This window comes from Opisthorchis viverrini (assembly GCF_000715545.1).
Source record: "Opisthorchis viverrini unplaced genomic scaffold opera_v5_209, whole genome shotgun sequence".
NCBI classification, from domain to species: Eukaryota; Metazoa; Platyhelminthes; class Trematoda; order Opisthorchiida; family Opisthorchiidae; genus Opisthorchis; species Opisthorchis viverrini.
In genome coordinates, this window is record NW_008751867.1 from 699,306 (window position 1) to 718,721 (window position 19,416).

The 19,416-nt window shown below is 47.0% G+C and overlaps 2 protein-coding genes across 2 annotated transcripts in view; one reads left to right on the plus strand and one right to left on the minus strand.

Moving 5' to 3' along the window:
- T265_14531 (hypothetical protein) overlaps positions 1–19,416 on the minus strand; it is a gene marked incomplete at both ends in the record, with an annotated part of 61,200 nt that overhangs the window by 8,877 nt on the left and 32,907 nt on the right. The window contains 3 exons of the mRNA XM_009174073.1: positions 1,060–1,253; positions 5,326–5,432; positions 11,123–11,253. Of these exons, the coding sequence (XP_009172337.1) occupies positions 1,060–1,253; positions 5,326–5,432; positions 11,123–11,253 (432 nt within the window). The remainder of the gene's footprint in view (positions 1–1,059; positions 1,254–5,325; positions 5,433–11,122; positions 11,254–19,416) is intronic.
- On the plus strand, positions 3,863–13,933 carry T265_14532 (hypothetical protein; the record flags this gene model as incomplete). The annotated part of the gene is made up of 8 exons (XM_009174074.1): positions 3,863–3,970; positions 6,079–6,341; positions 7,220–7,423; positions 9,460–9,669; positions 10,731–10,882; positions 11,553–11,817; positions 13,114–13,287; positions 13,783–13,933. Coding segments are annotated over 8 exons (1,524 nt in total), but the record flags the coding sequence as incomplete, so codon positions are not given.

Here is a 19,416-nt window from a genome sequence, read left to right on the forward strand (position 1 = left end):
ACTGGATTGACTTGAATCCATGGCCTGTCGCGTACTACTTCCTTCCTCAGTTGTTATCCGCCCCGAAACGACGAACATGTGCTCCTACCTGCGGTGTGCGTACCGGGGTGGGATCACCGTTACCCCTTGTGCTTGGCTGGAGACACCAAAAGAAACGACGACTAAGCAAAGTCAGTGGTGTTCATCCTGGATGCTTTGACTGAGCGTATGAAGGTTGGGTTCCTCAGAATGCTTGCAACACACCAGCACGGGACCCCACCACCCAGTGAACCACCAGTGGTAACACCGATGTGACGATACACCCATCTAGTTTGTTGCGATACACCGAGATGTTTTGCCTTCTCTTGATCAATAGGATAAAAATTCACAATTCACTTTCAACTTATCAGCTATAAACCATGTACCAAGGGTACATTGGTTCCAGTCGCTACAGCTTTGATCACCGGAAACTGGTAGAGCGTGGTGGATACAGTCAAGCATTTCGTCCAGCTGCAACACCCATCCGGTGCCTAGCCCCTATACCACGAGGGCTCGGATACTGCCAGGTTGCCCAAGCCTAGACAGAGGAACGGGAGAGACAGAGATCGGGTTCGAGCCACAGACCTTCCGGTCAGTAAATTCGCGAGCTAACCACTTGGGCCATCTTACCCTCAGTCAAGCATTGCAGGCCATAGCATAATTAGTTAGTTCTGGAACTGAGTAGCTACGCATTGAGGATGGTAGCTTCGATACACGTGCGCCACTGACTCCGCGACTGAATCATGTCTGCCGTTCAGTTGAGTCCAGGGTTCCCAATACCAATATGAAAAAAAGACATGTTGGTCATGTAGCTACTTCACTCGCTTGGATAGGCGAGTATGGATGACTAATAGTAGCTAGGTTCCCTTCACCTAACGGAATCAATCTATCCGAAATGTGAATTTCACAAAACAGTGAAAGCATTCCGAGACGTTAGAAAATAATACTTCGTAGACCGAATTTCAGGTCAGCTGACTCCAAAAGTTCCCGAAACACGGTTACCGAGTGGTTCCCCTAAACTGAAAGGTAACTACTACTCACCTTAGACCACAGATGGGGTCGGATTTGGGGGAATCGGAAATCCCGATAGTCTGGATTCATCTCATGGATCTGATCGCGGGTCGGTGTCCCAAGAACTTTGATAATTTCCACCAATTGATCCACACCGCTATCACCAGGGAATATTGGCTGGCCTAAGAGCAATTCGGCCAGAACACAGCCCGAAGACCATATATCTGAAACAAGTAGGGAATAAATAGATTTAGCCGATTCGACCGGATACAACTGCCAGGGGGGGGGGGGACAGCGAACGAATCAATAAGAGTACACTGTACACCTGTTCCCCTGAGTGACGGACAGTAGAAATGGTCAATGTACTTCGGTTAGGTGGTTGGAATTTAACTCAAAGTAGCTTAGGAAAATCGACAGGTGGTAAAAGAGGGTTGGGAATGTCTTTCGACGGCGAAGCAGGTGTGGCAGACAGAGAACAATACACTTTTCACTTATACAAAACGTGCCTTCTCGCCAGTCATAATTCACCACCTTAATCATAAGAGGCTGGTTAACTTTTCAACTTCTTGACGCCATTAGAGAACACAAACAAAAGAAGTATCACAATGGCAATATCCCGAGTTGAGTTCGAGAGAATGCAGTTCATCCCAAGGTTACTGAATACGGTGTATAGTCTAGGTCTGACCAAATGGGTTTGTATTAAACCACATGCTTCCCCCAGGGCGATTAGCAGATGTCACTGCCGAACTGTTGAATTTCATCAAAAACGAAACGGCGCACCAAAAAAATTGCAAAGAGCCGGCAGCTGACAAATCCTGACTAAGCCCCGAAGTCTTAACCGGTGGTTAGCAAGCTGACCGATTGCCCGTCGCTCGAAAGAAGAGTGCAACCCTAATCCGCCCACTACTGCTGACAAAATACGAGCAATATGTCCGGGAATGAAAACACCCCAACAAGTCCACATGAACCTTTCTTTAATCGCAAGGCCATTCGACGCCGAATCACGTGACGTCACGTGCATTACTGAAGGACGAGCAACGTTAAGTCGTACTGTTGATAAGTCACTTACAGCTGGGCCGATTCGAATCGTAGTCAGACGCCAAAGACTTCCGCTTGGAGCTTCTGAGCTGTTTAGTTGATGAAACCTCAAAAAAAAAACAGCTCACCTATGTTCTACCTGAGGGGGAGGCTCAGTTTTGTCCAACAACACGTCATACAACCGTATCCGCACCCACCCAATGTTTTAGGCACCTTCATACAGTGTTTCCTTGAGCAATTGTTTTAGTCTTTTCGACCAATGTCTTTTCTAGTCAGAAGTCAATATCTGTGCAGGTCCCAACGTGAATAAACGTTGGTTAAAGTGTGGCGGTCCGTAGCTCAACTGTCTTTTCATGGTACTCATCAAATGATTCCAAAAATAGCGTTCGGATTCCCGTTGCGCATAGTGGAGTAGCCGGTGGCAATCTGACGCACAGAGTAGGGTGCGCGTCATGAACGTGATGAGGCATCGAAGCAACAGGTGCACAGTCAGCCGGTAGTACAGTCGATCAAGGAATGCAATGCACAACAACCGATGCACATGTGTGCATCCTAGACCGTGAGAGTCGGCATGCATAGTTTTAATTAGATCCGTACCTCCTATGATGCAGCTGACTTAACGCCAAGTGAAGCGGAAATCGTAATCGTTTTACAATCTCCCATGACTCTGTTGTAGTCAGCACAGGCGAAGAGAAACGTGATTAACTGACAGGCAGAACAGTGCTATGATGATAACCCAACACACTAGTTAAATTCATTTCATTCCACAGCACAGCGTTGAAAACGATTAACCAATGAGAACAGCGCGATGGCACAGGAAATAATCGATTAGGACGTAATCCGGTATTTTGACAGGAGACTGAAGTAGATGTTAGACGTGATAAAATACATGATGAAAAGGTGAATAGTGAGTCTATAGTGATGCGGTCAGGGGGATGTGACCACGTTTCGATCAGCGGATATGAAGATTGCAATGCTGATGCGAACGCCCCCCCCCCAGTGTGGTTTTCGGGATGACGTTATGTATAGACGGCTTGCTATGAAGAGCAAGTCACACCATCCCCAAACCAGTGGATGCAGAAAGCGATCCACGAGCAAGAACCACCTGAAGCAGTTTCGAATCTCGGTGAGATTACGATAAAGCAGAACTGTATCCTGTAGAGCAGTTCAGTTCAGTTAAACCATTGGCGATTGCTGCATATTGTCAGCAAGCCTTCCAACCAGTGTGTCGGTAGGTTCGAACACTAAGGAGTTTACGGTTCAACGCTTTCACGGCTTCCAGAAAAGTAATAAATCGGGCACTATTCAGTCGTGTGAAGAACTGTGGTGGACGGTATTCCGCCACACCAAGTATGCGGCCCCATCAGCGTAGTTAATGGATTACAACTAGTTCCTCTGTCGTCGATAACTCACTCCTTTTCACGAACTACTTGGAATTCCCAAACCGAATCCTAGAGAGGCTTCGAAAACACCGATTCTTAGAGCCGTATGGATTGCACTGCTAGTGTATATTACACTCTTGACAGATGAGCTGACCGCCACCAAGGGTGCACTCTGTGTAGGGAATTGATTTCTCTANGTCAGTCGACACATATTCAACTGCCCAGGTAGGTTTCATCGATTGGCTGGTTGCATGTTCAATGCTTCTTAGTTGTGGCATCATAAACCTTGCAAATGTCACTCACCCGAGGAAGCCTAGCCTTCCTCTAGGCCAGGAGAACTGTATTCGGGGCATCGTTATAGTACGGGGACGAGATGGACCAAGTGGTTAGAGCACAAATTTACTGACCTGAAGGTCTGTGGCTGAAGGTCTGTGGTCCGACCCCGACTCGCTCCGCCTGTCGACTTCTCCTGTCTAGGATTGGGCAACCCGGCAGTATCCCAGCCTCCTTCGTGTGGCATAGTAGCTAGGCACCGAAAGGGTGCTACAGCTGAATGATTGTTTTTTATCGCTATAGTGCAATTACAGCGGCTCGTTCAGAAGAGCCAAAACTGTTATATGGTGGAAAGGGACGGGATGGGAAGTCTATGCGTAAACAAAAAGACGCACCTGAGGACGGGCATGAACCCCCACATCTTTATCCGCTTTCCAACAACTTGCACCAATGAATGTCTGGACGATATCAACATGTGGACCACTGTAGAAGCCACACAAAGGGGGTTCACTAATGGCAGTGACTAATTTCCCACTAGATGGAGGTGCAGTAAATCAGCTGTGAAGTTCAGGGGCTCAGAGCTGAAGACAGCTCAGCGGCTAAAGCACGAAATTACAGATGAACAGATGGTCCGTAGTTCGAACCCAACCTATGCATCTCGACTGCTCTTGCCTAGGACTGGGCAACCTGACTGTATCATCTATTACGTTGACAATGAAATTCTCCACGTTTATTCTCTCCCCATTTGCAACCCCCCCTTTTGTGTTCAGTGTGTGTATATGAGCCGACGTTTGTTTGTCCTTATCACTTCACCCATTTGGCCTTGAGGTCATCCGGCCATTTGTAGCTGAACTTGCACATGTGACTGTCGCAAGTGGGAGCCTGTTTGCTCCCTTAGTTTGTATTTTTGAAGTCCAAGTAGACCGTTTGTTTTGGACGCGTATCTACTGTCGAGGTTTGTATAATTTGTGAATTTCTCTTACCCTAATAGTACCGTATAGAAACCCAGCTCCGACTTTGTTTTGCCTACCCGGAGTTTCTGGCATTACGCGTCACTCGAAGATACCGTTCACATGTTACACTGACAGTCCCTCATCCCTGGTGCTTCCTTCGGATGGCATGGCTGCTAGATACAAAAAGGTTGTTACGGTTGATAACCCAAAAACCGTGAGATCTGAGTAACAGAGGAGGATTGTACACCTAGTTTCAATCTTCGAAATAAGCGAATAACTGATTACACGGTCCTAGTGAGTAGCCTGCGCAACATCGAACAGTGACTCTAACGAACTGCACGTGATTAAAGAAGGTGAAGAACGCAAATTAATTCTGCGAATGGCAATCACGTGCGACGGAAATCTTTGGGGGACATTAATATGCGATGCGATGTGTCAGTCACGAATACGGATGGCATATTCCACATTTGTGACCTTGGAAATCGTTGCAGTTTACAAGCAAGTTATCGTCAAAAAAGTGTTAAAAATGAGTAAGCTAAGCTTAGTTTTCACAGACAACAGTGAGGTAGTAGAGTCAGACGTCAATCCCCCCCCCTCATCGACAGTGGCAGAGGAATTCGTGCACCAAAGTTTGAAAAAAAAGTACTCACCAATTTGACATGTGTACTCCACAGCACCAAAGATTAACTCGGGCGCACGATAGTAGCGTGAACATATGTAGGACACGTTAGGTTCTCCACGAACGAGCACTTTGGCACTGATAAGCATTGGTAAAGAGAAAATGGAACATTGTCANATTAATATGCGATGCGATGTGTCAGTCACGAATACGGATGGCATATTCCACATTTGTGACCTTGGAAATCGTTGCAGTTTACAAGCAAGTCAAAAAAGTGTTCAAAATGAGTAAGCTGAGCTTAGTTTTCACAGACAACAGTGAGGTAGTAGAGTCAGACGTCAATCCCCCCCCCGTCATCGACAGTGGCAGAGGAATTCGTGCACCAAAGTTTGAAAAAAAAGTACTCACCAATTTGACATGTGTACTCCACAGCACCAAAGATTAACTCGGGCGCACGATAGTAGCGTGAACATATGTAGGACACGTTAGGTTCTCCACGAACGAGCACTTTGGCACTGATAAGCATTGGTAAAGAGAAAATGGAACATTGTCAAATAGAGACATAACTACTCAGCCTAAGTTTTATCAATAAAACTAGGGTTGAGTGTGCATAGTATGGAACGAATGAAATACAACATGTTGGTTTGCTGAAGACTCGCAGCAGAGGTGACCAAGCGTAGAGATAGACCGAAACATGGACAGCAGGTGAGGACAAAGTTGGCAGAATTCCTCAGGTAGTGGTGTAACCTTTAAGGTACACAGTGACTCCTCCACCCTCCAAAAGGAGATAACCAGGAAAGGAAGTACCTGGCTTCTTTTACACGTGGCTTCTACTCGGGGGTGAGATGGCTCAAGTGGTTAGAGCGCGAATTCACTGATAGGAAGGTCCGTGGTTTGAATCCGACCTCCGCCTCTCGACTTCCCCTGTCTAGGCTTGGGCAACCTGGCAGTATCTCAGCCCTCGTGCTTCCTTCGGGTAGCATGGCAGCTAGGCACCGGAAAGGTGTTACAGCTAAGCGAACAACGTCTATATCACTGCCTCAGAAAGTCTGCTGAGGTATTTCCTCCCCATAAGTTGAAAAAAATAGCCCGATGTGTTAAACTAACCAACCAGGCTCCATCAATAGCCGAAACATTCGGAAATTGGCCGACACCGGTCAAGCATAACCACTGAGGTAACGACCGAATTAATGCGGCTATCAGCTGATCTGTTCAATCATCTGGTCACAATTTCAGCCATACCGTGAAACAGATAGCTAACGTTGTCTCACCACGAGATTCCATAAAATTCACCCTCTATGAGAGATGACCGGCATTTACCACCAGCAAGGAACCATCAGCTAATGAAAATCCAATGTGAAGCGTCAGGCGACAGCGTGGAAGGGTAGTTTTACAGTCACAACCACCTGACAGGTCTAAAACGGGTTCAACCCCCCCCCCCCTCCCCAATACAAGATAGTTCAACCGACTCCGCCTTACTGTAATCCGATCATTCGGCATTATCGCTCAGTTCCGTCGCGTCATAAGAGATAGGAAATGTTGCGACCGGTTCTATTACTCACGAAGGAGGTGGGCATAGACTGTATTCTTCACCAACTAGGGCAACACCACAAGCTGGTGCTTGGTGGATACACCCATCCAAACGGCGTCCAGATAAATGAGCAGCTCCAAACTGTACAGAGATTACATACGCCTAATTCTGGAAGCCAAACGAACACTGGAATAATGGGACACATCACACCTCTGATGTCCTTTCTGATTGCCTGAATGGATGGTTGGTCTCAGAACAACTTTGGTCGGCTTGGCTTATTCCTTCGATGTACACGGATCACTTTGATAGGTCTGCCACCGTTAGCAAGTTCCTGTTCTGTCCAGCCTGTTCCCTTCAGTTTCAGTTGCACAGTTGTATATGGAACTCGATTTAGAGACTAGTTGTACTACCCTTTCGGTGTCTAACTGCCATGCCACCCGAAGGTTGCACGACAGCTGGGATACTGCCAGGTTGCCCAAGCCTAGACAGGGCAAGTCGAGAGGCAGAGCGGGTCGGGTTCAAACCACGGACCTTCCGATCAGTTAATTCGCGCTCTAACCACATGGACCATCTCGTCCCTAATGATAGTAGTGCCTCAGTTATTTATTTATTTATATTATTATTATTATTATTGATATTATCAGGTTTAGGAGATTTGATAGATATTATCAAGTTTAGGAGATTAAATGCCTCAAAAAGGAAGCTCGTTGCTGCAAGGCCTACTGCGGAAATTTGAAAGTTGGTCAGAATTACCGCAATCGTTCCGCGTTGAATCGAACAATGATTCAATGCCACATGATTAGTACTCACACTGTATGTTACGAATCACATGTGGAAACGAGAAAGGACAACTTGAACCGGTTGCCAACATAAACACACCTTAGATGCTGAAGCACGCTATATCTGAAAAGTACACATTGTTGAAACATTGCTATCTGATTAGAAGTGCGTGTCCGGATGACTCTGAGGAAATAAAACAAGGGAGAAACAAGTACAAATGGTCCAGTGACTAACATCAGAGAAACTGCGGTGAGATGCAAAAAAAATCACCATGATGGTTCCCATAGCAATGCCCGTTCCACATGCGCACACATACATAACCCGGGTCTTGTGTTTTCCGTGCCAAAAATCTTCGACTTTTCTGTTCTTCAGCTTACAAACTAGGACCTCTCTGCACTTGAAGTTTACTATCTTCGGACGACGCTGTTGTAACTCAGTCCCCGATCCGACCGTTGCGGGGAAACGTAGGTTTTCAATCCCTTTCAAAATCATTCAGTTTGAAACCGACTAAAACCGCAAAGGAATTGGTGAAGTACGTCTGTGTGAGAATCATTCCGATCGATTGGATAATGAGGCTACCAAAGAAGAGGTTGTTTCAGACCGGGGGTGGGGCGGAGAGGAGTATTGTACTTTACTACTTTAGAAATCAAAAACTGACTGGTCGAACAATACGATGGATACAGCCATCTCTCTGGGGGTGTTGTTCTGTTGGCTGCCCAGCTCAGCCAATAGAATAACGGCCATCCACAACAGCATTCCCCCCTCGATAGCAAGAAATGATCCGATTTGGCGCGATTTCCGTGGGATTTGCACCAAACTTACTGCGACTTTTGAAAACACAAATATCAAAGTGAAGGAAGTATAATCCATGTCACGAAAGTGTCCAGGGTTATTCGATTCATCAATCGTCCATCATTCAAATTGATCTTCACTTGGGTTGTCTGTCTAGGTAACTAATGTGACGCTCTTTACTGTTTCCGTTTTTCTTTGAAACTATGCGCAGTTCTTCACTACCGTTCCTTTCCAAACACTTCCTTCATCCTATTCCCTCGTTTTTTTTCACAGAACGTTTGCAACTGAAGACAAAAGCCCACTTGAGTAGTGTGTTCCGTCAGAAAGCCATACTCAGATATCTCAAATATTGTCCCGAGAGAAACAAGAGGCTTGCGACACATGAAATTGAGAGGGATCCGGTTGCGTCTCCCTTGAAAACTCGCTTGGTCTGCAGATGAGTGTGTTTCGCGAATCACGTTGATTCTACGTTCAATGAGACCACAAGGTTGGCGAAAACTCGAGAACTGCGCCTACCTGATGAGACCCAAAAGGAACGAAAGTGATTGCCGGGTGTCGAAAATTTTTCAGCAACCCTATGGGTACTGTGTTCCGTCAACAAAAGCCACTTCGATTGCACTCGCCTCAACAGACCTCAATACGCACATAATCAAATGAGCGATCGATCAGCTGTAGCAACTTTTCGGCGCCTAGTTGCCATGCCATCTGAAGGAAGTGCAAGGGTTGAAATACTGCCAGAGAGAAGCAGTTCAGATGGCGGGACTGGATTCGCACCCCGGACCTTTCGGTCATTGAGTTCGCGCTTTGACCACAGTAATAGCGAATCTCGTAACTAAGCACATAAAAACAGGTGTCTGTTATCCCCCTGTCAGTTGGCGGATTGATGCTCAGCTGATTTCTCATCCAGGTCACAAGGTATACACTCTGGTATCTAAAACGCTTCTGTTGGACTTTTCTTAGCTTGCCCCAAACCCAAATGGGGTGCATAACATCGGTTAGAATAGCCACTTCTGGGGTAAACGTAAATCAAGCGCTGATGTTCTCCTTGCCGAGCGGTCTTAGACATTCTGTGAAACTTGTGCCAACGATATGTCCGGCGACTATACACTCTCAATCAGTCTAGAAAAATCGTTCAGCTATAGCGCCCTTTCGTTGCCAAGCTGCCATGCCACCCGAAGGTTGCACGAGGGCTGGGATACTGTCAGTTTGCCCAAGCCTAGACAGGGGAAGTCGAGAGGCAGAGCGGGTCGGGTTCAAACCACGGACCTTTCGGTCAGTAAATTCGTGCTCTAACCACTTGGGCCATCTCGCCCTGGAGATTCATGGGATCGCACATTGCCGATAATTTCCAATAAGGATGAACCAGGTGCAAAGGGCTCCTCCGCTGACCGGCATAGTTGACACCATTCGAAGGACGAAACCCGAAGTCTTTTCGTATGCTGGTTGATGTATTCACATTCTTAAAACCATCCTCTACAAGCATACACACAGTTGTCGTTGTATTCTGACCTTGTACTTCTAGTATTCCACCGTTAGGTCACACAGTCACTCGATCAGCTGATTAGGAGGGGGGGTCACGATTAAGTGGTCAGTGCTGCGCGCGCAGTCAATTTCGGGTTTTCCATGCGTCCTGTTTAAAGCGACTTGAGAGGAAATCGACCACCAATATATATAAAGTGGAGACACTCCTTTCGGTCTTAAAAATGAAAGATATTTGGACAAGATCCTCGGGAATACAAACATTCAATCTCTGTTGCTTCTTCTACGCAGTATAATAAATAGAACACTTTCGTTTCGAAACCAGCCGATTCTATCTGAGCGTATTTAGACGTGTGCACACGCAGCGACCACGCAGTTGGGTACGCTTCCTGCAACCATCGGTTTCCCTCGAATTCAGGTTGAAATGCCCGCGTAGTGAAGACGGACCTGTTGGTGGTCGACATCGTAGTGCGTTGTGACGTAAAACAAATGCAAAGCACTACAGGAATTGCGTGCCGTCAGCGGCAATTAGTTGCTAGACGGAGGTGAAAACCGATAGCGACAATGTGCGAACAGCTAATGGCGGATCGATAGGCGAACATTCGAGACAGATGCGTAAGAGAATCGGAATACCAAAATTCCCACACACACACACACAAATCCAACAATGAGAGAGGAACAGCTGGTAAAAGTTGATGATAAGAACCCAGCTGTTTGCAGGCTTCACAGACAATGTGAACATAAAGCCTCACAAGTGGGCACACTTTGTGCCGCGCCCATCCTGACGAGATTTTTGTTTGGCAAACTGCCGACATCCGACCGATGAATTGTATGCTGCTTAGAAGCAAGTCTAGAAAAATCGTTCAGCTATAGCGCCCTTTCGTTGCCAAGCTGCCATGCTACCCGAAGGTTGCACGAGGGCTGGGATACTTCCAGGTCGTCCAAGCCTAGATAGGCAAGTCGACAGGCGGAGTGGGTCGGGTTCGAACCACAGACCTTCCGGTCAGTAAATTCGCACTCTAACCACTGAGCCAGTGACCCGTCTGGGGACAGAACACCACTGGCAACGCCGTTGTTGGCCTGATACTTGGGAGTGTCCACGGTGTGGTTCAAATAAACGATTGAATCCAAGTCTCCGCCCTGTTCCGAGAACATGTGAATATGTATTGCTAAGAGTACATAGAGAAAGAGAGAAAACACAGATTGCGTACCGACCGGGGGGATTCACAGACACCAGAAGACTTACCTGCCAAAATCACAGAGTTTAAGAACGGCCGTGGATGGATTGAGGAGCAGGTTCTGTGGTTTGATGTCCCGATGGCATATGCCTTTGTGGTGAATGTAGGCGAGACTTCGGAGTAGTTGATACATGTACAGCTGTAAAACACAAGCGAACAGAAAACCACAAGGACATGAAGAGAGTGTAGATGTTCTTGCAAAACACAGTTCAATGGAATAGCACCGTAGCCAGATGTGACACCAACGGGTTTTGGGTCGAAAAATGAATCTTCAAATTTATCCACCGAAAAAAACCGAAAAGGCACCGGCAGTGAACACATGGCATAACACTAAGTCTATACGCTATAAGTCGGGCTGTCCCTCATTTGACAGACTACAATTCAGGAGGGGGTACTCGAAATTGTGGAGCGTTTTACTTACCATGGAATTTGTACTAGATCTGATTGTAGTGTGATAGAAGCACGAATCGCCAAGGTCCTGGTCGCGTTTGCTAATTTGAGGCACCTATCAAGTCAAGAACGTGTGTATCAAGTCACAGTGCGGGCTGTTTTGTTGTATGGCTGTGAGACTAGGCATATTCAAGCAGCGGAACTGAGATGTCTTCAGGTGTTCGACAATCGTTGTCTCAGAACCATAGCTCGTGTGGGTTGGTATCGGCGAATCCGTAATGAGGACAGGAATGGAAAAATGTTCAACCAGGCGGTGTTTATACACACACACTAAGCTTTGCGTGGACCCACGACGGCCTGTTAATAACAAGTAGCCCACAAACTTTGTAATAGTACCAACAAACCTGATCTTTGCCGAGTAATTTTAGTTTTTGCCATTGGAATTGACTCTACACAAATCTGAGCCAGGTGGAGTATCGCAGGATATCGCTAAAGGAGAGTGTGAGCATCAGAAGATCGAGTCGCAAGTATGACAGGCACATCGTGAACCTAAATCTTGCCATCACTTTGTAAAAAGCTCGTCCTCCTCTGAACCCTGCTGAGCATTTCAGAGACATCCAGAGTAAGAACGCCGACGAACTAGCACCAACACGCGATATCCAATTCGAATACGGCCGCGGCAACCCAAAGAGAAATGAATGCTTTTCGACTGACCTTAGTGTGCATAAGCATAGTGGCCGATAGTGTGCTTATCTCGGCGAAATCCGGGAACGACTACGATTTGGAATTCAGGTGTCGAAACCGTTATGGAATATCAAAAGGCTGGCCGCATTCCCGATTCTTCGCCCAGTTCGACACTTGAGTAGTAAATGATTGATCAATGACCGAGAAAAACAGAGAGCATGTCCCGGCCGTAAACTCTCCAAGTGCGGATGAACGGTTTGAAGTAAACGTTGGAGAGGAACACAACAGAACTAAGAAGATTGTGTGACCAACCGTCAAATTGACCAAGGACCACACAGTGTCTGAACGGTGACAAGTGTTCGCGGCATCAACTCATACAACACAGCGAATAATACAAACCGCACAGTCCACTGGAACCACGCCCATGGGGTTTCAAAACAACCACGAAATGACAACAAGAAATAAGCAACGCGCGTTTTCGCCTTCACGCATACACAGCTCGCATGAAAGGTTACCGAAAATAGATGTGAATTCCGTTCCCACACAACTTATCACTATCACAAGTGATAGCATCGGCTGATATTCAGTTGACTCTCACGTTAACAACAAGATGAAATGAAACAACCCGAAGAAATAGAATGACGTGTGACGCAGCTTTAGGGAGCGTCAACATTATCACGGTTTGAGCTGGGAGGCGGCACATGAGGTGGAAAATGAATGGCGCAATGGAGAAGCCTCTACTGGATAAGGATGTGTACATCGAGCCCCTGAGGTAGCTCAGTGAAGGTCCCGGTTCAAACCCAACCTCTGAATCTCCACTTCTCCGGACAATGTCTCAGACCTCGCAGTTCTTTCGGATGGCATGTTAATTGGACACCGGAGGGGTGCTACAGTTAGACGATTATTACTACTAATATTATTAAAGTTTGGGGCGAGATGGCTCAAGTGTTTAGAGCGCGAGTTTACTGACCGCAAGGTCCGTGGTTCGAACCCGACCCGTTCGGCCTCTCGACTTCTCCTGTCTAGGCTTGGCCAACCTGACAGTATTCCAGCCCTCGTGCTCCACTTGGGTGGCATGACAGCTACGCACCGAGAGGGCGTTACAGCTGAATGACTATCTTTTTCTCTTTTGTTGTCCTAATATTATTAAAGTTCATGTTATTGTAAAACGGCATGCCCTTAGAAGGTGCTTATCGTAGATCGGTCGGTTGGGTTCACGCAGCATGTGTGGACAGATAATCATTTGGTCAAACTTTCTGGTGTCTATGAATACAAGAAGAAATACCGATACCGGTGGTATTTCTACGGCGATTCCATGGAGTTTGGTGTTCGACATCGATTGGCTGTAGTCCAGTGTGATGTTGTTAGCTTGCGACTATAAACCCTACCGGAGAGACAGTGGGGCGCACAGAGCACAACTTGCACACCCTTGGTGATCAGTAGCTGTTGGGTCAGTGAGCTCGAATAGTCGGTGTGATCACCATCCGCGAATATGGTGGCTATCCTAAACTGAGTAAATTTGCTAACAAATGACACATCACGTGATTCATCGGTCAACTCGAGATAATTCAAAGCAGTTAATCCCCGTTTACAGGGAATCAGTGGTATGTCTAGAAGTACCCTCGTGGCTTTCCATAATGTACACCCGACTCCAACAGAATGCATCTTCGACCATGTTATTGGAAAGCAGTCTGGGAGACATGGCCCATCATCCATCCTCAGTTCTGCTGACAAAGCATTTCAGTGAAAGTTGAGATCAAGATTCTAACACTGCCAACGGACAAGCCAAGAATAAAAATCATTCAGCTGTAGCATCCCTAAGGTGCCTAGCTGCCATGCCACGCGAAGGTTGGACGAGGGATGCGATACTGCCAGGTTGCCCAAACCTAGACAGGGGAAGTCGAGAGTCAGAGGTCGGGTTCGAAACACGGACCTTCTGGTCAGTAAATTCGCGCTCTAACAACTTGGGCCATCTCGCCCCCAACGGACAAGCTAAGTGATCAAGACAGTAAAAATCCATACATAGGCAGAGTAAGCGACAATCGGAGCTGAAACCAGATCGTAAGAGACCCGGCAAAAGGCTACCTGCTACGAACGTCTGCCCGCACACTACGATCAACAGTCCTCTATCCTCCTACACTGCACGCACTCACTGGGGATGGGCAACAAACAGAAGAAAAGCGAAACTTGTGCGTGTTAGGCAGCATTCAGTTTCATGAAAGTCGGAGCGCCTATCGTCTAAACAACTTGTTCTAGCTTCCTTACTGCACAAAACATGGGGCAACACAAGGTTTTCATGTAGATACGGGACAACAGGAATGCGCGAAGCAACAGCCTTGTAAAGCAGTGTCCGATGACTTCACAACAGCAACTTGTGAACAAGTAACCTGACTAAAATAGGTTAACACAATGGAATGCCATTCGAAAGTCCAACTACAGACGGTCATTCATGGGTGGACTCAAACCGAGGCATTCACAAAGCTGCATTAGAATGTAGACACAAGAACCACAGGATACGGAAGATGATGAGATCCGGCTCAGAGACATAACAGGCATCAATCAACCGAAAACTGGGGTCATTAGGCTTAAATAAACATGTGTGTGTGGTAAAACAATCGAGTTACAACCAGCCCATATGTAGCTCGGCTGTCATCAACAAGCAACTAGCCTTCTATCTTCTGTGCTGAAGAAACGCTGTAAATTTTGCCACGAGCACGCGGGATTTACCTTCAGTAAACTGCTAACGTGATCAACAAAGGAGCTAGGCAACTACAGCATAACTGGGGCACCATCGACCGAATTAGCTCACAAGTAGTGTGAAGCCAAACACTAAGTCATCACAATAGATAGAACATCGGCAACAATGGCACGAGGCATTTGTGAGGCCCACTAATCTTGTCCTGGGAGACAGTTTCTGTAAAGTAAGGATCAATCATGGAATTAGCGAATATATACTCACGTGGTTTTTCGAGAGACTCACCTGGAACCTGGATGAATCTCTCGGTTTTGATGTTTCCAGGTTTTAAGTAGACCATAAGGTTGACGGGAACTCGGGGACTGCGCCTAACTGATGAGCCCCAAGAAGGGCGAAGCCGGTCGTGGGCTGTCGAGGAGTTTTCAGCAACCTTATGAGTAGTGCATTACAAAAATATATATGCATCGCAATATCTGGAATATCGTAGCGACTGAAACATGAGGCGGCCTCGTGCAGCATACTCAGTTGCCTGGAAACATCAAAAACCGAGACATTCAGCTGGGTTCCAGGTGAGTCCCTCGAAAAACCAAAATTAATTTCCAAATGAGTATATATTCGCTAATTTCGTGCAATTCGGTTTCAAGCAAAACATAAGGTTGATGGAAACTCGGGGACTGCGTCTACCTGATGAGCCCCAACAAGGGCGGAACCGGTCATGTGCTGTCGAGGAGTTTTCAGCAACCTTATGAGTAGTGCATTATAAAAACCATGGAATTGTCCTTTTGTACGAAACCTTCAGCAATCAGTGCCACTAATCAGTATCGGAAACATGCAACCATGGATAATGAACACAACCGGACTTGGCATTTCCGCCACAGCTAGATAAAACTTCCACGCCGGGCAGTATTCTCATTCCCTGATTTTGAGAAAGTAGTCCATGTAGGGCAAAAGCTGTTACTTAGGAGAAATATTAATCGAGAAACACGGCAATTAGTCGCACATTGAACTGTACGAAATACACTCTTCCGGTCGCATCGATCATCCAGGTCTTGCTGTGTGCTTTCGATTGTCCAAAACCAGAAAACTTGAAAACCGGTCGTATCCAAGGCTAATTCTCGGGAAAGCTGTTGCTATCGGTCACGCACTGAACACGCGCTAATGTGTATAGACTTTCCATCCACATTCAACGCAACACGCAGTTTGCGTGGGACAAGTGTCAAATCACACACGATGGGAAAGAAATAGCAGAGACGGCATTAGAAACTACTGTGTGTTTGTGGCAAAGCATGCCTATCACAGTTGAGTGAACCAGTTAGGGAAATTCTATAACGGCAATGATAATTTGTACATAAACATCGCGATCGTCACTCACCCGCAAGTTTGAAAACCTGTCTATGCTTGACCTAACCTAGGAGGAACTGTTTCACGTTCGTGAATTCCATGAATTCATGTGTCGATGATATCCACACACTGAGTTCTATTAAAAAGGAGATGTGGCCTGGCGTTCCCACAAACAAACGTTAACTTGGCTTGTGCGAGCGACAATGAGCTCACAGTTGAGTTGAAAACAGGCAGTGCACGAACACCGGGAGTTTTCCAAAACCCAGGTGTTTAGAACCCTTTAAGTGAGAACCCTGTGAGATTGGTGATGCTGAGGTACGCCAAGTAGGTTTATTGAAAACATATAAAGGTAATCGATTAGCAGTAAAAACCTATCGGTGTCTAGCTGCTATGCCACCCGAAGGAAGCACGAGGGCTAGGATACTTTCAGGTTGCCCAAACCTAGACAGGAGGAGTGGAGATTCAGAGGTCGAGTTCGAACTACAGACCTTCCGATCAGTAAATTCGCGCTCTAACCACTGAGCCATCTCGTTTGATGGTTTAAGGAAGAAGGAACTCTCCCGCGATAGATGAACTGCTCATGCTTGATAGGTTACGCTCGTTGAGACATGTAATCCGTATGCTAGAAGTCCACCTGTCTCGCAGAGCCATTTTTGCCAAGCCCTGTGCTGACTAGAAGGGACCAAGTGGTGTAGTGTTTGACTTGACAACCAAGTGTGAAAACACTAACCATCAAACTGAGTCGGACTGACAATTCCGACTCCCCCGGGACTCAACTCACACATTGTTAATGACACTGGCAGAAACGGCTCAATCGCGCAGTCAGTGGCACTCGTGCACCACCAATACCCGAACTAACTGGACATGCCACCGTCTCCAATTCTTGACGGGATGTTCCACAGTCCTACTTTCCGGTGAGCAAAACGGCAGCAGTTGGAACTAGTGTATCCATGGTACACGATTTATAGCCAATAAACTGAATGATTGATTGCCGACCTGGAATATGCAGCTGACAATGACCTTATTTCTTAAAGAATGGAAAACGCAAACATTATTGGAAAAGTCAATTGAGACCATCCAGTCCTTCTGCGCGTGCCAAGCCATACTCGGGATCTACGGTCTTGGAACATGTCTCTGAGTACTTGGGGAGTACCACTGGAAGTTGTGTGACGCTATGTATATCTGGGAAGTTGCATTAATTGTGGCAATAAGGTGACGAACGAAAATGTCGAAGACCACAATTGCTTTCGCGCCACATGTTGCATCAAAAAGTCCTATCCCTGGGTTCCAAATGACGTGCATAGAGTGCGGGCGGTATTGTTCTACAGCTGCGAGACTCGGTCACTTTGGGCGGAAGATCTGAAACAACTCCAGTTCTTTGACCAGCGACGCCTCAGAACCGCAGCTGGAATCGGCTGGAATCACGAAGCTCGCAATGAGGTGAAGCAGATGAATGCATCCAGCATTGCTAGCTAAGGTGTTGACTCACTGCCTGCCGAGACAAGCGCTTAATTCAGAGTGACGGAAATCTAGGGGCGGACAGAATTTGACATGATAGGAGGGAAAGGATGTCACGGAGAAATTTGGCGCTGCTACCCTTCCAGAATAAGGTCCACGCGACCCTATCTGTGCTTGGCTGGAGACGTTGGACAATTTGCCGGCAAACCGATGTCAGTGGCGTTCGTGTTGTCAGTTTCTATACAGATTGTATGACTGGAGATGTACGCATCTTGGTTGTTTGTGGAACCCCTCCCTGCACTCTATCCTTATTGCTTCTCTTATGAGGCCTTATTCAAATAAATTGACAGAGTTGCATGGCAGTGAAGCAGTGGCAGTGTTCTCATCTGGTACCGCTTGTAATGATGGTGATGAATGAGCGAAAACTGATAGGGTGTGTTGGTTGATGGGTCCAGTCTATGGGATGTGGACGGCGGCCAGTACGATCAAGCTGATTGTTGATATCACGGTTATAGGCACTGAATTCAGGCCCGTTTTCAAAAAAGAGTCGTAATTGACATCTGTAATTCTGCAAGGTGTGAATTATTACACACATAACAGTTGTTTCTCTGGAAGGACCGACTTGAAATGTGATCCCTCCTAGGAGAAAACAAGCGAAAATGCTGATATGTGCGAAGCAGCTCCCCTTAGTTTCGAACAATTTGTGGCTGGTAATGTGAACGAAATGAAGAAATCGTTCAATCAGCACTTGGGTGCAGAGCTCCACTGCAACATAGAAGACGCACTAGGCCAGAAACGTCACACCTCTTTGTCAAACTTAGAAAAAGAGCAGCCAGACAGTCAGTGCGGCTTGATTTTGCTGTCATCAGCTCCCGGCTTATCCGCAAAGCTATCTGGAGCCTCCTGGAAAGTAGCGTTTGCTAATCCCAGAGCCATCTCATCTAAATAAACCAATTGTATACAAGGATAAACAAGCATGGTGACCTCTTTGGGCCAGTGAACACCCTTTCGGTGCCTGGCTGCCATGCCAGCCGAAGGTTGCACGAGGGCTGGGATACTGCCAGTTTGCCCAAGCCTAGACAGGGGAAGTCGAGAGGCAGAGCGGGTCGGGTTCGAACCACGGACCTTTCAATCAATAAATTAGCCTTCTAACCACTTGGAACATCTCACCCCGGGTGATTCTTGTACAATACATCAAACAAACGTACACGCCTAAAGACCTGGGAAGACTTTCGTTCGACCAATGTTGGGGGACATCGGTGAACGCTGACCTGCGCGGGCAAACGATACTTCCCGGTTGCCCAGGCCGAGGAAGGGGGTTTGGTTGGGCTACCCCACCTTGAGCCTTCGACTCAAAAGTCTGACCCACAAGGCAGTGGGGGGACGTAGGGTTCTGTTCGGGGACCCTGACCCTAGCCTCTGACTCAAAAGTCTGACCCACGAGGCAGTGGGACGATGTAGGGTTTTCTTTGGGGACCCTACCCGAAGCCGACGACTCAACAGTCTGACCTGCTCGGCTGCAGAGGGTTGGCCTAACCCGAGGGCGCAGGGAATAAGGCATTACTGTCTCATTCCTGATGCAGCTGCGCACAGCAGGTGCCTTTTGAGCAACACCGGGCTCTTTGGTTTTAAAAGTATTTCGACCGCATTGGATAATGCGCCGGCGGTCACGGTCAACCGTTGGGCGATCGGAGTGTGCGGGTTTTGGGGCCGAGCTTTTCTCACCCGTCCTTC